Genomic DNA, 23,852 nt, shown 5'->3' on the forward strand with positions numbered 1-23,852 from the left:
TCAAATATATTGTAAAATTTTCCATTATAATGGACATTTTCCATTATAATGGAAGAGCCTAGCGTGCTGAACCTGAGAGAACCTCAACATAACTATTCCATTTTACTTCAATGCTTTGAAGGCCAAACCCAAGAGTAATGATCTCTGAAGTGGCTGCAATTTAGCCCTTTTGAGAAAACTACTTTCTTTGGTCTTAGTCATAATCATTTACTTTATAGTGAATATATTTTAATTACATTGTCAGAAAACACATAAAACCCACGCAAAAAAAAAGAAGAAGAACGAAAACACTTGACAGGGCCGCAAGTCCCTAAATAAGGTTAAACAAATGGGTAAAATAAGCAAAAACTGCCATAACTAAAGACGTCAACTACATCATAGGTCACCTTGACATGAGTAAACAAAAATAAACCAAACAAAGCAAATTTTATGTTTTAATCATATCTTATTAAAGGTTAATAAATAGTATTTTACATTTTGTTAATATTTTCTAATACTCGCTTTAATTTTTTGGAAAATCTCTTAAATTTTAAATCTTGAAGGTTTTTTTGCTTTTTTCTGTAAACTGTGTTTCTATTAATTTTCTATATATTTTCTTAACATTTCTTTTTCTTCTATTTTTCAATTTATCGTTCTATTTAATTATAAAAAAATGATTTAAGAGCCGCCTTAAAGCTGACCTTATGAGGTTTAGAATAAAACGAAGTACTTACCTCTTCAAAAAAATATAAGAATGACACACATACACATGTGCGGAAGAAGAAAAGACACAATGCAAGTGGGGTACTGAAGCCAACTCAAACAGGTTAAAAAAATTAATTAAATAAAAACAGATATCTTAATTTTCAATTGGAAAATGAAAATAAATGTTCTTTGATGTTTTCTTCCTTGAATTTAACTGAGACTGATCAACAGGAATTATGTCTTTCTAGTCGAAATTTGGGACTTCTGAAACCAGAAACCCTTTTGCCCCTATATGTTGAACATATGACATGGCGAAAAATGAAACCATCTGAGGCGCATAAAGCATCGACGAAGCAAGGTATATCCAACGAGGACATCTTCCCATTAGGGTTTGAGTGATATATATGTATTACGGTGAAAGACCAAAATCTGGCCTTTCATATTCTAGGTAAAAGCACTCTTTATTTTGCGCATTCTGCTTTTCTAGGTACTCTCCCACCGCCCCTACAGCAGTTTTTCTCACGGACAGGCTCAGGTATGTACTTTTCTTCTTTATGTAATTCTTCTCGACGATTTATTTTACCAAAACGATCTTTTACAGCAGCCTAGAGGTCTCCAGTATATCAATCAATTCTATTATGGAACTCCATCTCTTCGGATGTCCCTCTTTTTCTTTCTGATTATTTTGTCGGGTCTTTCCAATTCAATAATTTTTCTCTCTCTTTATTAATCCTTTCCTAATTTGTATGTCTCTTCTCTTATTTTAAAATCATTTTCAGCTATATGTTAAATCTCCTTCTAAATCTTCTCTCTGTTAAATATATTATTTATTCAATGTCCTTGTCTTGTTCCAGTGTTATATATATATATATATATATATATATATATATATATATATATATATATATATATATATATATATATATATATATATATATATATATATATATTTTATAATAGTGTTTAATTCTTGTTATCTGTGGTGCATTACAAGCAAAGCTTCTTGGGCCTAGTAACCACTTTACTTTTGCAATAGTTTTTTCTTTTAGTATCAATAAATTGATTGATTGATTGGCGAATATCGACATTCATCGGTGAATGTCAACATATACATAGTTGCTTGGTGTATGTCCGAAATGTCAGTTAAATATACTTATTTCTGACTTACACCGGTGAATGTCGACATTCACTATGCACTGATGGTGGATGTTGAGTATTTCTGAGACTTTTTATATTCACTATGCGCTAATGGTGAATGTTGAGCATTTCTGAACTGTTTTATATTTCTGAGAACCAATTTCTGAGATTTATAACCTTACCTAATTAGTCACCACCAAACCTGCATACGACTGACAAACAGGGTTGCCACCACGGTCAGTTCCTAAAGTGCTAGAATTGCCCAAATATCCGTGCCACAAAACAATTTTCGGTGCGACAATCAAATGTGATAGAGCTAAAATAGTGTTAAAATAGCACTTTCACGCTACAGGTGGCAACCGTGCAAGTGCTACATTGCTATAGATAATGAAATAGTGGTGAAATAGCAGTTTCGTGCTACAGGAGGAATCCTTGTTGACAAATCTAACTGGCAAAGCTGACTGAATCGAAGCAGAGAAATGGACTTGGTGGGAAACAGCCAGTTGCCTCCTAATCGGCTCCTTTCTTTTGGAGATTCTGCAGAGCATATCTGCCGTGTCGAAATACACCGGCCAGAGTTCGAATACACAAGAATGTAATGAAATATTGAATCTTTCAGTGACGTATTAGGGGTTTGTTGGCATTCACCAGTTTGTCGACAGTCTTCAATTTCGGTCTTTCACGGTAACATACGCGCATCGGACTTCACGGCTCTGCGCACGTCTGAGTGTATTTCTCGGTCTCCCACTCTGTCGCAACCCCCAGGGCTACCACTTCTGCACTTTGTGTGGCATTCTCAACTCTCTCGCCAAATGGCGTAGCCAAGATAATTCCATCTTTTTTCGTCCACAATTTCAGAAAAAAAGCTACTATTTATTTATAGTAACAGTGTATATTATATACTGTTAAGAAGGCTTAAGTGTTTTGACAAAGTTTGGAAAAGGCATCTTTTTTCAGTATGTATTAAGAGTTACAGGAAGAGCTTGCAGGAGCTGCTTACATAAGAGGAGCTGAGAGGAGAATGCTGCTCGTATTTTACTTTGACAAATACAAGCATGTACAAAAATGTAACAGAATATATCATAAATGCATAATTTGGCATTTTTAATGCTTGTTTAAAACTCTGAAATTAATTTTTGGGGAGTGAATTTTGGGCCTCTCAAAATTTATGGGGTAGCTTTCTTTCATAAGCCATATGCGCCAGGGTTTCTGCTAGGTAAAATCAAGTCCCAGTAATTCAAGCCTTTTCGTTGGAGGAATAAGCTCAAAACACAGGTGTATCCTTTCCCGAACGCCCCCTCCCTACTCACAAAACGGAGAACAAGTTGAAATGAGTCGCTTTTTCATGGGTCAGTTTTTTAACAGTTTGTGGTAACGAACTATAAGTAAGGAGCGATGCGGCTCAATAGTAATCGAAACTCTAAGAAACAGAGTCCTGATAACAACAGATAAATCAAAAGAATTAAATTTTGATGCTTATTCGAAATATACAAAATCTTTCCAGTTGAATGTTATCCATCAAAATTTACGAGCCTGAGAAAATTTGCCCAATTTTCAAAAAAGGAGGGAAACACCCCAAAAGCGACAAATGATCTTAATGAAAATCGCGCCATCAGATTTAGCATATCAGAACACCTTACTGCAGAGGTTTCAAGCTCTTTATACAAAGGAGGAATTTTGCATTTTTTTTGCCAGAAAAATGATCACGGATACGTGTCATTTTTTTTTTTTTTTCTTCCTAGGGGTGATCGTATCAAGCTATTGATCCTAGAGGATCGAGTGAGTGCTCATTAGATCGAAAATCAAACACTCTAGTGCCATTTTTAAGTGACCAAAATATTGGTGGGCAACTAAGCCCCCTCCCACGCCCCTTTTTCACTGAAGTCATTTTGTTCAGCAAAGTCAAAAGATCCAGTACTTATGTCTTCGAGGATAACTTGACCCTCCAAAATTGACCGGGTCAGGATTGCAAGCTATGACCTTTGCCCATTGGTTACATATAGTTTTGGTTATTGGGAAGTAGGCAGATATTTTTCGGATGGGAGGAATTTTTCTGGTGGAGAGATTACGTGGGAGGATCTTTCCATCACAAAATTTTTAGGGGGAAGGGAATTTTCCATGAAGGAGAAGCCAGACTTCCCAGTATTATTTAAAAAATAACCTGAGATTAAATTTAAAAAAAGTTGTTGCAACTCAAAGTAAGGAGCAACATCAAAATTTAAAACAATAAGAAATTATTACGCAGCTGAGAAGGTTACCCCCTCGTCAATACCTCACTCATTACGCAACAGTTTTTTTTTTTTATAGAACTTTAAAAAAAAACTTATCATTCTAATAGTTATTCTTAAATAATTGGAACAAAAAGTCAAACTTGAGCGTTTAGACCGTATTGAGGTGATATTGAGGGGGGGGGGGGTATTGGTATTGAGTATTGAGGTGATATTCTAAATATCAAATTTAATTGAGATCCGATAATCAGTTCGTAAGTTAAAATACCTCATTTTTTTTAATTTTTCCAAACTAATCGTCCTTCAAATCCAAATATAAATTTTAAATATCATTTAAATAGGTCCTTCTAAATATAAATTTTCATTAAAATCTGAGCACCCATTCGAAAGTTAAAAATACCTAATTTTTCTAATTTTTCCAAGTTAACCCTCCCTCCAGCTCTCCCAAAGAGAGCCAACCTGGTCTGGTTACGTCAATCACGTATCTAGGACTTGTGCTTATTCTTCCCACCAAGTATCATCACGATCTCTCCACTCTACGCGTTTTCCAGGATTTCCGGTTTCCCCTTCCAACTCCCCCTGATATCACCAGATCCGGTCAGGACTTAAAATAAGAGCTCTGATATACAAGTTCCTTCTAAATGTCGAATTTAATTAAGATCCGGTCACTCGTTCGTAAGTTAAAAATACCTAAATTTTTCTAATTTTTCCAAATTAACCCTCTCCCCAACTCCCCCAAAGAGGATCTGTTACAGTTATGTCAATCACGTATCTAGGACTCGTATTTATTTTTCTCACCAAGCTTCATCCCGATCTTTCCACTCTAATCGTTTTCCAAGTCAAATTTCATTAGGATCCAACTACCCTTTCGTAAGTTAAAAATACCTAATTTTTTTAATTTGTTAAACAACCAAATCAGGTACCCCCCAACTCCCCCAAAGAGAACAGATCCGGATATGTCAATCACGTATCTAGGAATTGTGCTACTCTTCCCACCAAGTTTCATCCCAAGCTCTCCATTCTAAGCGTTTTCCAAGATTTCCGGTTTCCAGCTCCAACTCCCCTCTGTGTCATCGGATCCGGTGAGGATTTAAAATAAGATCTCTGAAACACGAGGTCGTTCTAAATATCAAATTTCATAAAGATCCAGTCACCCTTTTGTAAGTTAAAAATACCTCATTTTTTCTAATTTTTCCAAATTACCGAAAAAGCTCCCCCCCCCAACTCCCCACAAAGATAGTGGATCTGGTTCGGTTATATCAATCACGTATCTAGGATTTGTGCTTATAATTCCCACCAAGATTCATCCCGATCTCTCCACTCTAAGTGTTTTCCAGGATTTCCAGTTCTCCTCCTCCAAATACCCCCAATGATACTGGATCCGTTCAGGATTTAAATTAAGAAGTCTGAATTATGAGGTCCTTCTAAATGTCAAATTTCATTAAGATCCAATTACTCATTCATAAGTTAAAAATACCTATTTTTTTCTAATTTTTCCGAATTAACCCAAGTTTATTTAATATTTTTCCGACTAAGTTTCATCACAACCGATCTTAAGTTAAAATTACCTCATTTATTCTAATTTTTCCGAATTAGCCATCCCCCACTCCCCCCCCCCAGATGGTCTTATCGGAGAAATGACTATTTATAAGTAATCTGGTCTGGTCCCTGATATACCTGCCAAATTTCATCGTCCTAACTTATCTTGAAGTGTCCAAACTAGCAAAACTGGGACCGACATACTGACAGAAATTGCGATCGCTATATATCACATGGTAAATACCAAGTATCATTGAAACATAAAAAGTATTAAGAGACCAAAAAACGAATGTGATTTTCACCCGGTTGAGAAGAATTAAGATGAAAAGACAAAGCATATCTTTCGGCAAGGCTTTCCGTCAAGCCGTCCGTGACACTTAAAAAAAAGAGAATGAAGCAAAAAAGTTCAATGTAAAACAGAAAAAAAATAATCTTTTGAAGTAGACAGCAACAAAACAGAGAAAACCAGATGCAGAGCCGAATAAATCAATGGTGTAAATATTCTGTAGATCCATTATATAGCAGTATGTATTATAGTATTCTTTATTTTATATCATTTATGATTACTTTTATTTAATTATGAATTTTATTTGTACAAAGTATTCACTAATGTAGGGAAACAGTCTTCCTTTTCTCCTTCTGTCTTTTTTTTAATGTGTTTGTGCTGCTGCATTGGTGATTTCTCTTTTCATTATATTCTTTGCGCCCACAACTTCAATTGAACGCAATGCTTTGCGAAAACGGGATCAAAAGCAGAATTACCTCAGTTGGGTTAGTAATTCCAATATCAGTTCCATTAAAAGATTTCATGTGCCTATCAGGATCAACTGTGTATGCATCCTCATATTCTTCTCCTGTCGAATATTCATCTAAAAAATAGAAACAAATTAGAAAATAAACATGAATGAAACGCTCATTCTAAAGTAATTTGGCATATTCGATATCATAAACGGGGTTTAGCACAATAGTACATAGTATATAGTACGGGGAGCAGAACCATAGTACAAAATGTGCCTATCAGGATTAACTGTTTACGCATCCTCATATGCTTCCCCGGGGGGGGGGGGGGTATTCATCTAGAAAATAGAAAAAAATGAAAAACCAAATAAAAATGGAACGCTTCACCTAAGATTATTTGGAGGATTCGATGGTAAAAACGGGGTTTAGAATTAATAAAATTAATCCTTGAATAACACCATAGTCATGCTTGTTAATCTATTACATCTAATCCATTATCTAAATTTATGGTTGATATATAAATTTCTTGAATTATTGTCAAACTTGAGCTACAGAAGCAGAGGTTAGGAATAACTTTGTGAATTGACAGATTTATCAAACAGACAGCAAAATTACTATTCCAAGCTCCCATCTTTACGAAGCTCAAAAAATGATGCCCTAAATCTTCACTATGATTAGTTTTTTTGCCTGGCCATATTATTGGTCACATTGGTTTAAATATCGGTCATCTTATTTGTCATACTAATCATAAGATTAGTCTTAACGCTTACACCAGAAGGTAGAACACAGGTCAACTCAAAAAATTACAAACGGGATACATTATTGACGTTATAGTTGTGCTTCATAGCTATGAAACAGCGTTATCTTTTATTTAGTTTTTTTGTGCCAAATGATTTTGGAACTGCAGCCCAAAAAGGACAATAGAAACAACGGGACGATTCATAGTCTATGAAAAAAAGAGAAACATATTTTGGTCAATGCCTTCACACAGCTATCCTTATGCTGAGTGAATACGTATATGTTGTTTCTACGTACAGGCATTGTTCAAAGCAGTTCTTTCTCTTTTCTGTTTTTTATAAGAATATTGAACTCGAACGTGTTCGCCAATTTAAGTATCTTGGAATTTTTCTAGATGAAAGTTTATCTTTCAAAGAACACATTAAAATCTTGTCACTGAAGATATCAAAAACATTGGGATTCTTTCATGGTTCCGCTATCATTTTCCTCATAATATTTTGAAGACAGTTAATTTTTCTCTTGTTCATTTGGGCATATACGTTTGCTTCTATTTACAAATCACTACAAATTTTGCAAAATTAAGCACTTAGGAGCCTCTTAAATATTGATTTTTCAGCCTCAGTAAGACACCTATAAGGTCTTCTGGTATATTTTTGATCCTTCAGATCCATCTGATTTCTATTCCCGTATTTATCATGATTTTGTTTTTGATCAACTTCCACCGAGATTTTGTGCCTTTTTTACAACAAAAATCACAATTTCATAATCATCCCACATCCATAGATCATATTTTTCATCTCAACTGCGATTCATAATCATCCCACATCCATAGATCACATTTTTCATCTCAATTGCGACCAACGCCAAGGGTTGATTTTAGCCTTCGTCACATGGAACTCTTGTTATTATTGTTCTTATTCCATTTTAGGAAGAAGTAGTGTCAGGTTGTAATTGTTTCTCTTGTTTCATTTTAGGAAGAAGTAGTGTCAGGTTGTTATTGTTTTTCTTGTTTCATTTTAGGGAGAAGTAGGGTTAGGTTGTTATTGTTTTTCTTGTTTCATTTTAAGGAGAACCAGGGTCAGGTTGTTATTGTTTTTCTTGTTTCATTTTAAGGAGAAGTAGGGCCAGGTTGTTATTGCTTTTCTTGTTTCATTTTAAGAAGAAGTAGGGTCAGGTTGTTACTGTTTTTCTTGTTTCGTTTTCAGGAGAAGTCGAGTCAGGTTGTTATTGTTTCTCTTGTTTCATTTTAGGAAGAAGTAGTGTCAGGTTATTCTAGTTTTCTTGTTTCATTTTAAGTACAAGAACTGTCAGGTTATTATTATTTCTCTTGCTTTATTTTGTAAAGATTTAACCTTATAAATTAATGAAAATGGAATCTGTATGACGATTTTTTCGTTTCTTTGTAACAGGCAATGCGCTTAAGTAGGCCATAAGGCATTTGCATTTTCATCTATTAAGAGTGTTTATGTCTTGCTGTAAATAAAAAGTTGCTCTACTCTTAGCAAAAAAAATGAAATACTTATGAATTTCACAAAACCAAACAAAAAGACAAACCTCCAAAATATCAAATTGAAGTCACCCTCTAAAGTGAACAGTAAGATGGCGACTTTTTTTTACTGGCTGTGAATTATCTCGTTTCGTTTTTCACAGCCCAACATTTTTTCGTATTGACATTTTAAGTAATGTGGCCTCAGAACTAAGCAAAAACCAAAATGCAAACTATGCAGCCTTCATTACTCTAAAATCTGTTTAGAAATCCCATTGTACCTTCACCTTGGCCTCACTACAGTCTCGTTTTATTTAGAAACTCGATTTTCTTTTTTAAACATAAGCAAAACCAAAATACAGACTTCATTACTCTAAAAAATCTCTTTGGAAACCCCATTAAAGCTTCACCATGGCCTCACTATAGTCCTACTTTATTTAGAAACTCGATTTTCTTTCTTAAACATAATGGTTATCTTTTTACTTTTTTTTATTGGCTGTGAATTATCTCGTTTCATTTTTCAGGGTCAAGCGTTTTTTCATATTGCCTTGTTCAACCTGTGTGGCCTCAGGACTCATTTAACTCAAAAAGGAGAAAACCAAAATGTATTAGTATACATTACAGCTCTAAAACTCTCCTCGGTAATCCTATTATAATCTCACCTTGAACTCATTATAATCTCGTTTTATTCGAATCGCAATTTACTCTTTTAACCACATTGGTTATATTATAATTGTTCCCCTCAAATCAAAGCGGGTTCAAAATAATTTTTTATATCTTCTTTTCATACTTCTATCTACTGGTCTCAAAAACTTTTTAGACCAAGATGATAGAACGTTAAAATTTTTAACGTTTTAAAATATTTATTATAAAAAAAATAATTTTTTTTTAAAATAATTTTTATTAAATTCTTCAGATGATAGAACGTTGGATACGCCATACAAAGTGGCCACCGTGGCTTCACCGTGACTACACTGATAGTGGTACGCACATATAGACTGTGACATACTGTAATCATCATTGGTGGACACCACCGATTGACATGGAGCATCTAAACATGAAACAGTGACAGAAGAAAAGATTTAGGACTCACTTTTTTCTTCATGATCATCTAAAAAGGTCTTTTCTGGGAACCTATCCCAATCGTTATTTTGGGGAGCCAGAGCTTCACTTACTATTAGTAGCTCTTCTGTAGTAGGGAGTGGTGTAGTAGTCGTAGTTCTCGTAGTTGTAGAGGTGGTGGTTGTAGTTGTGGATGTAAGACTGTTATATTTCCTAGAATAAATGAATTTACATATTTTATTCATATGGAATATCTCAATTTACGCAAAGTAGATGAATTCTTATGATCCATATATCTACGAGGCCATCTGATGGTATAGTAAACAAAATAATATTTTACTATTAAGACTAAGGAGAATAATAGTTACCTGTCCTGAATCAGCTACAAATGCTTCAGGAATAGTAATTATTATTCTCTTTAGCACAAAGAGTAAAATATTATTTTGAAACAAATTTGCCGGAATTTTCAAAAAGAGCTAGAAACCCCTAAAAATGACGTTATATTTGCTTGGCGTGATTTTCAACATTTACATTCTACTTTTAAGACTAAGGAACATAATAATTACAAGTCCTGAACCAGCTAAAAATGACAATTTTTTCTCACTAGCCATTTTTTTTTAACGTGTTTCATAAGTTTTGGTTAATATGGGCTGTTTTACCTTTTGAGCCCCCATTAAGGGTCAAAATGGAATTCCCCCAAGAAATGACTGCTGAACTATAAAAGAGAAAAAGAAAAGGCATCAAGTGATATGTTTACTTTCTTCAAAGCTAAATCATGTTGAAAACTGCAAATTTTACCATGAGTTTTAGTTTAATTCCAAGGGCCCAGGGTCTGAGTCTGATCCAACCTGCCAGAATTTCTGGAATTTCTGGGTTTATACATCGGCATTACTAAATATTTAAAAAGGAAAAACAAGAAGAATATATAAGATAATAACTATATAAATAGAATTTCATTGTATTTTTCAAAATTCTGCTCGCCGAGGGAATGAATTACTTAACAACGTTATGGTTCACATCCGCCATTGCCCAGAACTGGTAAGTAAAGCTAGAAACGCCCTGCTATGGGTATCTATCCAACATGAGCCTTGATCTTAGAAAATTAATTTCAGACAAATGAAATACAAAAACATGCAAAATACTAAAATCCAAATACAATAAATATTAAAACAAAATAAGAAACTTTTTTAAATATTGTAATTACCAAGGAGTCAAATGCCATTATTCCTAAAAATACTGAAAAGTACTCTGTAAAAAGAGTTAATCATAGAAAAGTAAAAAGCCACATTAATTTTAAGACCAGCAGAAACAAATTCCTGTATTTTTTCAAACTCAAAACGATTAATAGTTACTATTGAACAGTATGTAAAACCCAAAACAAACAGAAATTAAATAAACAATCATACCAAACAAATATACAACAGGTACTAAAAACAAATGAAACTTAAAACGAACAAAAATCACTACAAATAAGAGTTTGGCAACTGTCCCCTTCCCCCTCCTCTAACTGTAAAACCCTAGAGCCTGCTGCATCATTTGCGTTTTACTGAGAACTATATATTTCTTAAACAGTCCTTGGAAAGAATTAATAAAATGAAACTGAATATTTAACATAAAATGATATTAATAGCTGAAAGCTCAGGAATTCGAGATTTGTTTCACTGTAATTTTCTATTTGTATTTTCAATGTTGTAAATACAAAAGAAAATATCTGCGATATAATTCGTTTTCAGTACAGCGCAAATGAAGCAAGAGGCCTTAGACATTTACAGATAGGGGTGGTGGAAAGGGAAAAACAGTTTCTTTTTATTTAGCTACTCAATATTTCCCTAATTTTGCCCCAATACCCTTAGCCTTTTTGGACAGAGCCAGCATTAAACATCTCTTCTTTTCGCAATGGTAAATCCTGCGTTAAAAAAAAAATTGACAGATACCATAATTTATATGCCCTGCGCCGGGGGCAGTGGAGGCATGATATCCTCAGAGGCATGGCTATTAGATCTTGTGATTATTCTGAATAAAATGGCTTTGTAAGATCTCTGTCAGCATTAAGAGGAGCATCTAAAGAGGCAAGAGTGGGTGTGTGCCCTTCATTTCTTTTTTGACATCCCTCTAAACATGCCTTTAAATTTCAATTTAGTACCCTTAGCCGTCCTTAGACATAGCTGTTGTGCCATTTTGACAACCTTCTGCATATAGTTTGCTTCGATTTTGGTTGATATCCCCCTCAACATTTTCTAAAAGTTTTACCTAAATATTCTTAGCCATTTTCGAGATTCAGGATCGAACATGTCTCCCTTTCCCAATAGCCAGCCATGTATGTAAATAGTGGGCAACATACAACTTGCAACATATCCCCCAGGGGCTGTCGGGGGTTGGGCCCACGTCATCCCAAAAGGTATAGTTATTTGACTTTCCGACTATTTTGAACAAAATGGCTATTCCAAAATGCTCATCAGATATTTGTGGAGGGAGGGCAGCTAAAAACGGAATATGAGGGGGACTGGTTGCCCTCCGATGCCTTTTTAACATCCTCTTCAACATACCCTAAAAGTTTAATCTTAATACCCTCAGCTGTTCGTGTGATATCACAAATACACCCTTTTCATCAACAGGATATACAGAGTATCTTTAGATTTATTTTGAAATGTCCCTCAACACACCTGGAAGTTTCACCGTAATAGCCTCAGTCTTTTTGACCACACCTAAAATCAAAATTCCTCCTTTTCCTAATGATTAATCCTACATGTAATAAAGGTCAAATTGCATGATTTACAATCATTGCCCTGGGGCTATTAGAGACATAGTTATTAGATTTTTTGAATGTTTTGAATAAAGTCGTCTTTTCAAAATTTTATCAGTGACGAAGGAAAGGAGCATATAAAAAGGGCAAGAGGAGCTGGTTGCCCACCGATAGCTCTTAAACATCTCAACGAGCACACACACAGTGTTTTTTTTATTGTGAAGGAAAGGACAGATGAAGGAAAGGTGCATCTAAAAAGGGCAAGAGGAGCTGGTTACCCACCGATAGCTCTTAAACATCCCAACGAGCACACACAGTGTTTTTTATTGTGAAGGAAAGGACAGATGAAGGAAAGGTGCATCTAAAAAAGGCAAGAGGAGCTGGTTGCCCACCGATAGCTCTTAAAACATCCCAACGAGCATACACAGTGTTATTTTCTTACAAAGGAAAGGAAATATGAAGGAAAGGAGCATCTAAAAAGGGCAAGAGAGGCTGGTTGCCCATCGATTGCTCTTAAACATCCCAACGATTACACACACAGTGTTTTTTATTGTGAAGGAAAGGAAAGATGAAGGAAAGGTGCATCTGAAAAGGGCAAGAAGAGGTGGTTGCCCACCGATAATTCTTAAATATCCCAACGAGCACACACACAGTGTTTTTTTTTATTGTGAAGGAAAGGAGCATCTAAAAAGGGCAAGAGAGGCTGGTTGCCCATCGATTGCTCTTAAACATCCCAACGATTACACACACAGTGTTTTTTATTGTGAAGGAAAGGAAAGATGAAGGAAAGGTGCATCTGAAAAGGGCAAGAAGAGGTGGTTGCCCACCGATAATTCTTAAATATCCCAACGAGCACACACACAGTGTTTTTTTTATTGTGAAGGAAAGGACAGATGAAGGAAAGGTGCATCTAAAAAGGGCAAGAGGAGCTGGTTACCCACCGATAGCTCTTAAACATCCCAACGAGCACACACAGTGTTTTTTATTGTGAAGGAAAGGACAGATGAAGGAAAGGTGCATCTAAAAAAGGCAAGAGGAGCTGGTTGCCCACCGATAGCTCTTAAAACATCCCAACGAGCATACACAGTGTTATTTTCTTACAAAGGAAAGGAAATATGAAGGAAAGGAGCATCTAAAAAGGGCAAGAGAGGCTGGTTGCCCATCGATTGCTCTTAAACATCCCAACGATTACACACACAGTGTTTTTTATTGTGAAGGAAAGGAAAGATGAAGGAAAGGTGCATCTGAAAAGGGCAAGAAGAGGTGGTTGCCCACCGATAATTCTTAAATATCCCAACGAGCACACACACAGTGTTTTTTTTTATTGTGAAGGAAAGGAGCATCTAAAAAGTCCAAGAGGAGCTGGTTCCCCACCAATAGCTCTTAAACATCCAAACGAGCACACACAGAGTGTTTTTTTTTATGTGAAGGAAAGGACAGATGAAGGAAAGATGCATCTAAAAAGGGCAAGAGGAGCTGATTACCCAGCTTTAGCTCTGAAGCAGCCCAACGAGCACACACAGTGTTTTTTTTTATTGTGAAGGAAAGAAAAGATGAAGGAAAGGAGGATCTAAAAAGGGCAAGAGGAGCTGGTTGCCCACCGATATCTCTTAAACATCCCAACGAGCACACAGAGTGCTTTTTATTGTGTTCAGCTTCTCTCTTCAAAGCTGTGAGGAGTTTCGACACCCTCACACGCATAGTTGCTTGAGCTTCTGACTATTTTGAACAAGATATCTATTTCTAAGTTTTGGCCAAATGTTTTTGAAGGGGGGCAACAAAAAGGGCAGACTAGGGGCTGGCGGCCCTCCAAATATGTTTCAAAATCTCTCTCAACATGTCCTAAAAGTTTTAACTTAATTCGCTCAGCCGGTCTTAAGATAATACATGACCTCCTTTTTGATAAACTTGATGCATAAATTGCCTTTTGATTTAGTATAAGATACCCCTCAACATGCTCCAAAGTTTCACCTTAATGCCCTTAGCCTTTTTGGATAGATTCAGAATAAATATTTCCTCTATCTCTGATGATAAATCCTGCAAATGGGCAAATTACAGAATTTACAATCCTCTCCATGAGTCAATGGGGGTGCATGACGTTCATGGAACTATAGCCATTAGACCGTTTGACTAATTCGAACGAAATGACAATTTCCAAAATTTCAACCAGTGCTCAGCAGAGGGACGTCTAAAAAGGACAGGGATACTGGCTTCCCTCTAATTTCTCTTCAACATCTCAACATACCTTGAAAGTTTCAATTTAATACCCAAAATAGTTCTATCTAATTGAAGATATTCCCTATTTCATAACCAGTAAGTACATAGTGTGTTTTGTCTGTCTTCAGCATCCCTATCAACACTTCCTTAAAGTTTCACTTTAAAATCCTAAGCCTATTTGAAGACCCAGGATCAAACATGCCCTATTTTCCAATAAAAGTCCTTATATGTTAACAATGGGTATCTTGCATAACTTATAGCCCTTGTCACGGAGGCTGGGGGATGCAAACCCTGAAGGCAAAGTTATTTGACCTTTGATCTGGTTTGAAAAAAATAAATATATCAAAATTTTGATCAGATATATTTGGGAAAAAGGGGCGTTGGGGAGGGCTGGTTGCCCTCCGACCAGTTTTGACTCTTGAAAAAGGGCAAAAAACTTTCCATTTCCAATCAAATAAGCCTCCTCCTAAGTAAACACGGTCACCCCTTCAGTAAAAACCTTATATGTTAACAATGAGCAACTTGAATAGCTTACAGCTCTTGTTCGGGGGCTGGTGGGAGGGTTCTACTCAAGAAGCATTGCTATTTGACCTTCGGACTATTGTGAACAAAACGGCTTTTTCAAAGCTTTGATCGGATGTATTTGCGAAAAAAGGCACGGGGAGGAGGTGGATTACCCTCCAGTCACTTTCGACTTTTTAAAAAGTAACTAGAGATTACGCTTTCAAATTGAACGATTCTCCTCCATAGAGTATACGAACACCCCTTCCACAAGAATCTTATACGTTGACATTAGGCTGCTTGCATAACTTACGGCCCTTATCCCTTGGACAAATTATGACTGGATCTTTTTGGGGTCAAAAGGCGAGGGGGGGGGGGGGGGGCTCGTTGCCCTGACCACATTTGAGAGAACTTTTGATTTCCCATCGAATGAATCGTCAGTCTTGTACAAGGTTTGATGGTAAAAATTAAAGTTAGGTAGAGTTAGGTTAAATTAGGTTACAAATCACAGCAATGGGTTCAAAACCTAACTCAACCTAACCTAACCTGTCACAATCAAACCTTGTATAAAACTGTAAAAGTTGACTGGCAAAGCCGACTGAATCCAAGCAGAGAAAAACTAATTTCGGACATTCACCAGTGAATGTCGACATAAACCACATTTCGGTCTTTCACCGTAACATATATACATATAAAGAAAAGAAGCAAAAAGGCGAAAATGATAATAAAAACTAATATAAAAGGAGGGAGAAAGAGAAAAGACAAGAAATTGACAAGTGAAAGAACCTAATTAGACCTAAGTATTAATCGTTTCTTTTTTTCGTTCATTCGGCATTCATTGAAATTGGTAAACTTCAAAAAAGTAAGATTCTTACATCAGTTTCTCATATTCATTACATTTTTCAACGGTGCCCAAATGATTTGAATCACAGCCTTTAATAAGCCAATCCTGTCGTTTTCTATCAATACCATCAGAGCAGCGATTTGCGAGAGGACACCAAATGCACTAAAAACGAAACAAAGATCAGTTTCAACTACAATAAAATATAAATAAATATATTCTAATATATAAAATATAATAAAAACGTAATATATAAATAGTTGCTTCTCGGACAAACTGTCTTTCGCATTTCTGTTCGCACTCAACAAGATTTACAACCAGTGGCGTAATTTCGCCAGAATCCTGGGGGGAGAAGATAAAGTTTGAGCGAATTTTCCCAAATAAAGTAAAAATGACTGTGAAACATTAAAAATGAGTCATATAGAACCATAAAGTTAAAGATATACCAAAGAAAACTCACCCGTTTTTGTGAATGCTTGCATTAAGCAGGTTGATCTTAGTTTTGACAATATTTTTTTTAAAACTAAATTTCACCTGGGGGGGAGGGTTACTAGGGTCCGGGGGCAGAGGTCTGGGAGGGGCAGTTTGTCCCTGCCCCATAGCAAATCACGCCCCTGTTTACAGCATCTTCTTAATTCAAAAGATTTACAACATTTTCTTAATTCAAAAAGATTTATAAAACTATCCATATTATAGGCTCTATTATCCACTTTAAGCTATGAAAAATAGCTTGAAACCAACTTGTTAGCTTCACCAGCTGGAAATATCAGGGACCAACAATTAGTTAACATATTTGTAGGTCCAAGATATATATATATATATATATATATATATATATATATATATATATATATATATAAATATATATATATATATATTTATATATATATATATATATATATATATATATATATATATATATATATATATATATATATATATATATATATATATACAAATATATATATATATAACAATCCTTGGTTTTTCATAATTTATTTTTCTTTAGTTACTAAAAAGATAGCATACTTTTATTCCGGATCAGAGGCGTACGCATTATTATTATTATTTTTTTTTTTGGGGGGGGGGGAAGCAAGAATTAAAGAAAGTGAAAATTTAAATAAGAATTGACCCCCCCCCCCCCACCTGTTCCGGCGTAGGTCCTTGTTCAGGGACAATGAGAATTCCATCTGCCTGAAACATATAGAACCAAGAACTATAAGTAATTCTCATAAATATTAATAAAATTGCCAAATTCACTAACTTTTACAGCTTCTGAAATTTTGGCTAAACTGAAAGGAAAACTGAAAAATTGGGGGTAAAATTTGATTCCACTCACTAAAAAAAACCTCAAATGATGTTTACGATTATCGTTCCGTTTTCATTTCTAATTCTCGCTTAATTTGCCGGGTTTTAGCTTTTCCCTTCAAGTTTCCTTCCACTCCCTAACTTCAGGCTTGTAATATGTTTATATTACACTATTTTCTCAGTTTTGTAAGAGCAGTTGACCACACCAAAGGGCTCCTAAATGGTACTTTTTCAAAATAATTTAAAAAACAGAAATTCTAGTTATAAAATTGTATACGGATAGTCTTCATTTCTGTTTACAATCCTTCAGCACGGGGAAGGCAAAACTCTGGAAGGACCAACTTAACCTTCAAAATGCAAAACACAACAGAAAAAATGGAATGGATTCTATTCAGTTTCCGTAAAGTTGTCACTTCAGGATATCAGCTCCAAACTTCATCAGCATTTTATACCTCCTTTCGTCCAGGGTTGGGAGCTTGAGTTCACTCAAGTTTTCGTTATTTGGCCCAAAAATTATTTTGCAGGGTCCCTTCTAAGTTGTTTCCAGTTGGATTCTGTGTTTCTCTGTAAGCAACGGATACCAGATAGGACAGCCGTATATTATTACAGGAATGACATAAGTTTTATAGCACGAAAGAAGAAGTTGCTCTGTCATTCCAAATATCAGAAGACCAGTTGCTTTTGCTGATGTGATCTCAAAGTAAGATGATTGTTGGAGAAAAAAAAATTGAGATGTGGAGTTGGTAAAAAATCATAGATTGGTCCCCTACAAAAGGAAGTACAGAGAAAAAAACAAGCTAGGACTAAAAGGTAGGAGTAATTACTTCATGTAGGCTTGGTTTGACACTGATATAAAATAGCTTTATAAAAACTTTCAAAAAAGTATCAAAAATGTGTTTATATACATTTTATTACGATTTTCGGAGTCAGGCAAAAATTTTGGGGATGGAGAGGGGTTCAAACCTTTTTTCATGCAATGAAAAATGCTTTCACACCTCTTCAGCTACTCTGGGTGAACATCCTTGCACCCAACACTTGCAGTTCAAACCAAAAGAAATCATACATACTTATAATTTTGAGAAATACCTTGTTATCATCTCCTTGTTATACAACAACGGGAATGGACTGGGACGTCCACAAACGAGGACGTTTGTGGAGATATTTCTCCTTTTTTTTTTTTATGTGATCTCTGAACGAGAGATCGTCACTTAATGTGATGCCAAGTATTTTTACTGATTTCTTTGTTTAGAGAGCTGCTGATTCGTCTATGCTCTTCTTCTTCTTCAGGAAGTTGACACTCATTGCACAGCTTTTGTTGAGGCTTAGCTGAAGCTTCCCTTGATCAGCTTGATGTTGATGCTCTGCGACCAGGAGTATGAGTTGACTGGGTGTCTGTAACAGGAAGTGCAGCAGACATAACGAAAGATCATCTGCAGATTTATACCATTGTTTGTTTTGCTTCATCAGTCGGTTGATGACTATCACAAATAAGATGGGACCTAACTTGCTTCCTTGGACCGCTCCACGCGTGATGTTTTGGAAGTTGGATGTTTCCCCGTTTTCGAGTTCTGCGTACTGTTGACGACCAGAAAGGAAACTTGTGATGGTACATAAAAGAATCAGCGAGACTTCCAGGGCACAAACTTCGTTGATGACAGTCTCATGATCAAGCACATCGATAGCTTTCCCGAAATCAGAAATGATTATTTCAGCAATTGCCTCAGGACTTTCTAGGTGTTCTAGTAGATCATGAATATAAATAAATAAAATAAATATATTCGCAAATTTGATGATAGGCCGTTAAGCCTATAAAAAACAAAAATCTTAATTTGCATTTCTTCTAAATTTGCACAATGAGAAAATGTCACTTGAGTAATATTCATCAACTTCCTTCTTGAATGTCAGTAGGTTTGTGGAGCAGATTACTCTTTCTGGTAAGTTGTTCCAATGCTGAACCACTCGGTTGCCGAAAGTCCATCGGCCCATGTCCTTGTAAAAGTGTTCCGTACTCACTTTGTACTGACGTCCTCGGAGATGATTTTTATTGAACTGCACGATTCTCTGGGCTGGTACGTTATCATAGGCTCCATTGCAGGGCTTATACATTTCAATAAGATCACCACGATGGAATCTATAGGCGAGGGTTGGGATTTCAAGCTTTCTAATCCGCTCTTCGTATGGAAGGAAGCGTAACCTGGGAGAGAATTTATGAAGTAATCTGATAATGAAAATTAGGATACATTTTATGGTCTGCTATTACTATTAGCCAATGTAAAATAAAATCTCCGAGGACTTTTGAACTGATGGGAGTCTTAATGTGAAACTTTCAGGGAATATATGTATGAGCAATTTCTCAGGAGCAGCTTAGAGTATTAAGTTGAAACTTTCCAGAGTGTTCAAAGGGATGTGCAACAAACCAAAAGACACTCTGTGCATACTTCTACTTCTACTATGACTACTACTACTGAGACTAAGGGTATGAACATCAAACTTATAGGGAATGTATAAGGAGATGTTGAACAAAATCAAAACACACACTGTCCCTTCAGGTTATCAAAAAGGCGAACTTTCAATTGTCCAGAAATAGCCTAGGATATAAAGTTTAAGCTGTCAGGGCATGTTAAGAGGAATGTTGAATAAACCAAAAGGCATTATTTGTTTTCTACCACTAATTTTATTAAAATGACGTAACAGATATATCCCTTGCGCTGCTTATGATACAATCAGAATAGTCTAACCTGATAACGATAAGGGTGCATAAAACTGTGCGGTATTATAGTCAGAATATGCATAGGCATCATATAATCAAAATCCTATAATCTGGTTTGGACATAAAATTCAATCAGTATTATAAAACCATACTTTTTATTGCCGTAGGATCACTCAAGTTTCTTAAATGGAATGGCGCTAATTTGTTCAATTTCTGAAATTTTTGGTACAAAGTCATTAATCAATTTAATGATAGTTTTTTGATAAAGACAGATGAAAAATTATAGAGAACAGACGAAACTTATGAAAACATGTTGAATAATTTTTAATTTTGAGAAAACTTGATTTACCTCAAAATAATTGAAATACATATGGCTAATGAATGTAGTTTCAGTTTCAATAAACTAAACAGAAATAATTAATGTAGTTTGGAGTCAGAAATAGCGTAACAGCTGTCACCTGCAAGAATTACTAACGCTTTAGTGGTCGGTAGGGTGCCGATACTTAAGCGCCAACAATGTGTAAGCAGTCGGTTTTAAAGTGTTGGTACTACTATTGATTTTTTTTTTTATTAAAAAATCATATAGAAATAAATGGGCACCTTTCATGCCATATTGTTATTGATAATATTGGAGTCCCCCAGGGATCAGTATTGGGGCCATTACTATTTTTATTTTATATAAATGACCTTTGGAAAAAACATATTTCAAAAAAAGTTCTTTGTCTGGATGTTGGGATTGATGAATAATAGATTTTGAATCAATAGAACGATTTAAAAAGAAAATAAGAGGCTTAATGCCGGTCAGGAAATTAATGAGAGATCTGAATCACGATGTCCTTCTAAATATTAAAATTCATTAAGATCCGATCACCCACTCGTATGTTATAAATACATAATTTTTTCTAATTTTTCCTCTCCCTTTAGCCCCCCAGATGGTCGAATCTGGGAAAAAGACTTTATCAAGTCAAATTGTGTAGCTCCCTGACACGCCTATAAATTTTTATCGTCCTAGCACGTCCAGAAGCACCAAACTCGCCAAATCACTAAACCCTTCCCCCAACTCCCCCAAAGAAAGCGAATCCAGTATGGTTCCGTCAATCAAGTATCAAGGACATTTGCTCATTCTATCCACCAAGCTTCATCCCGATTCCCCCACTCCTAGTGTTTTCCAAGATTTCCTCCTCCAACTCCCCCCAAATAAGAGCTCTGAGACATGAATTCCTTCTAAATATCAAATTTCATTAAGATTCGATCACCTATTCGTAAAATAAAAATACCCTAATTTTCACTTTTCCCAAGAATTCCGGTTTCCCCCACCAACTCCCCCCAACGTCAGAGGATCTGGTCGGAATTTAAAATTAGAGCTTTAAGATGCAAGATCCTTCTAAATATCAAATTTCATTAAGATCTGGTCACCCGTTCGTAACATACAAATACCTCAATTTTCAAAATTACCCCCCCCCCCCCAACTCCACCAAAGAGAGCGGATCCGTTCCGGTTAAGTCAGTCATGTATCTAGGACTTGTGCTTATTTTTCCCACCAAGTTTCATCCCGATCCCTCCACTCTAAGTGTTTTCCAAGTTTTAGGTTTTCCCTCCCAACTCCCCCCCCCAATGTCACAAGATCCGGTCGGGATTTAAAAAAAGAGCTCTGAGTCACGATATCCTTCTAAATATCAAATTTGATTGAGATCCAATCAACTGTTCGATAGTTAAAAATACCTCATTTTTTCTAATTTTTCAGAATTAAGACCCCTCCCAACTACCCCAAAGAGAGCAGATCCGTTCCGGCTATGTCAATCATGTATCAAGTACTTGTGTTTATTTTTCCCACCAAGTTTCATCCCGATCACTCCGCTCTAAATGTTTTTCAAGTTTTAGGTTTCCCCCTCCCAACTGTCCCCCCCCAATGTAACCAGATCTGTTCGGGATTCAAAATGAGAGTTCTTAGACACAATATCCTTCTACATATCAAATTTCATTGAGATTCGATCAACCGTTCTTAAGTTAAAAATACCTCATTTTTTCTAATTTTTCAGAATTAACCCCCCCCCCCCGCAACTACCCCAAAGAGAGAGGATCCGTTCCGGTTATGTCAATCATGTATCTACGACTTGTGCTTATTTTTCCCACCAAGTTTCATCCCGATCCCTCCACTCTAAATGTTTTCCAAGATTTTAGGTTTCCCCCTCCCAGCTCCCCCCCCCAATGTCACCAGATCCGGTCGGGATTTAAAATAACATTTCGAGACACGATATCCTTCAAAACATCAAATTTTATTAAGATCTGATCAACCGTTCGTAAGTTAAAAATACTTCTATTTTTCTATTTTTCCGAATTAACGGACCCCCCTCCACCCCCTCAGATGGTCAAATTGGGGAAAAGACTATTTCTAATTTAATCTGGTCTGGTCCCTGATATACATGCCAAATTTCATCGTCCGAGCTTAACTGGAAGTGCCTAAAGTAGCATAACCGGGACCGACAGACCGACAGAATTTGTGATTGCTATATGTCACTTGGTTAACACCAAGTTCCATAAAAAACAGAGATTGGAAACGGTCGGAGTTAGATAATTGATATGCTCTGATATGAAAAAAAAATAAGAGTTGAAACAGATCCTAGAGGAACTTTAAAAAAAAACTTTTTCCCAAGGTGACCAATGGTCTCCATTGCGCAGATACCGACCTCCTGATTCAATGCCTTCGGCCGGGAGATCAATGCGTGGTTGGGGGAAAATCATCCGACGCTTCCTGTGTTTTTTCCACAGATTTCTCCAGATACCTATTAGAGCTGGGTCGACTCTGGCTGAGTTTAAAGGGTCACAATATTGACCCCGTCCCAAACCAAAGAATCAGCAACACCAGGACTCGAACCCCTGACCTCAGGATTTCAAGTCCGGAGCGTTACCCAGTGACACATAATGACAAATAGTAAACACTGGATTGTTTATCGTAAATTTCAAAGATTAAGCAGCAATTAAATAAATAAATGACTTAAATAAAAATTGGAAAATTAGAAACATCAGAATAGTATAAACAAAATTTCTTGAACTTACGGCTTAGTCTCCGATGCAGATACAACAAATGTATTCACATTTTCTTTCACTATGAAGGGTATAAAATTTTGGAATGATTTGGAAAATGAAATGAAGAAGATTGAAAATTCTAGTGATTTTAGTGAGTGAGTATGAATTTTAGCTTTGTTTGTTTTGAAAGAGATTAGATTAGATTTAAATTAAGATGCAATTGCCTGTTGGTTGACGAGTGTGACTCCACAGTATGGACATGATACGTAATTGCTGCTCCCGTAGTATTATTATTATAATTTCATATTTATTTATACTTTTTAATATTTTTTCCTTTCCTTCTTTCTTTATTATTTTAGTGAATAGAAATGATTTTATATGTATGTTTTTTAACTGATTCATTCCACGTCAACCGTTTGGTTTTAGGTGAATCATATTGAATTTTGTATGCAGATTGTTGTTATTAAATATATAAATATTATACATCATATGTGATTTATATGATGCGATTCCTTTTTACATGGTTTTTCTTCTTTTTAAACTAAATTCCAAAACATTCGTAATTTTCTGTTGCTTCTTGAAGATCAGTTTCAATTTCATTTTTTTTTAAATTTTGCTTTAGTAGTCGGTAGTGCGTTGATACTTAAAGTACCGACAGCGTTTGCATATTGCCATTGATTTTTTTTCCTAGCAGAGGTTGGATATCGTCAGAGTTAGATCAGTGATATACTCGCATACGGCAAAAATATGGGTTGAACCAGATCCTTGTGGAACACCAAATGACAAATAGTAAAGCCTGAATTTTTATCGTAAATTTCAAAAATTAAGCATCAACTAAATAAATACATGATTTAATTAAAACTCGAAACATTAGAAACGCCAGTGTAATATAA

At 35.7% G+C, this 23,852-nt stretch overlaps 1 protein-coding gene across 1 annotated transcript in view; it reads right to left on the reverse strand.

Annotated features, from left to right (window-relative positions):
• Positions 1 to 23,852, reverse strand: part of LOC136039174 (uncharacterized) — a gene marked incomplete in the record, with an annotated part of 228,537 nt that overhangs the window by 50,890 nt on the left and 153,795 nt on the right. The window contains 3 exon segments of the mRNA XM_065722689.1: positions 6,351 to 6,457; positions 9,644 to 9,825; positions 15,949 to 16,079. Coding sequence (XP_065578761.1) covers positions 6,351 to 6,457; positions 9,644 to 9,825; positions 15,949 to 16,079 — 420 coding nt within the window.

This window comes from Artemia franciscana, chromosome 19, assembly GCF_032884065.1.
Source record: "Artemia franciscana chromosome 19, ASM3288406v1, whole genome shotgun sequence".
NCBI classification, from domain to species: Eukaryota; Metazoa; Arthropoda; class Branchiopoda; order Anostraca; family Artemiidae; genus Artemia; species Artemia franciscana.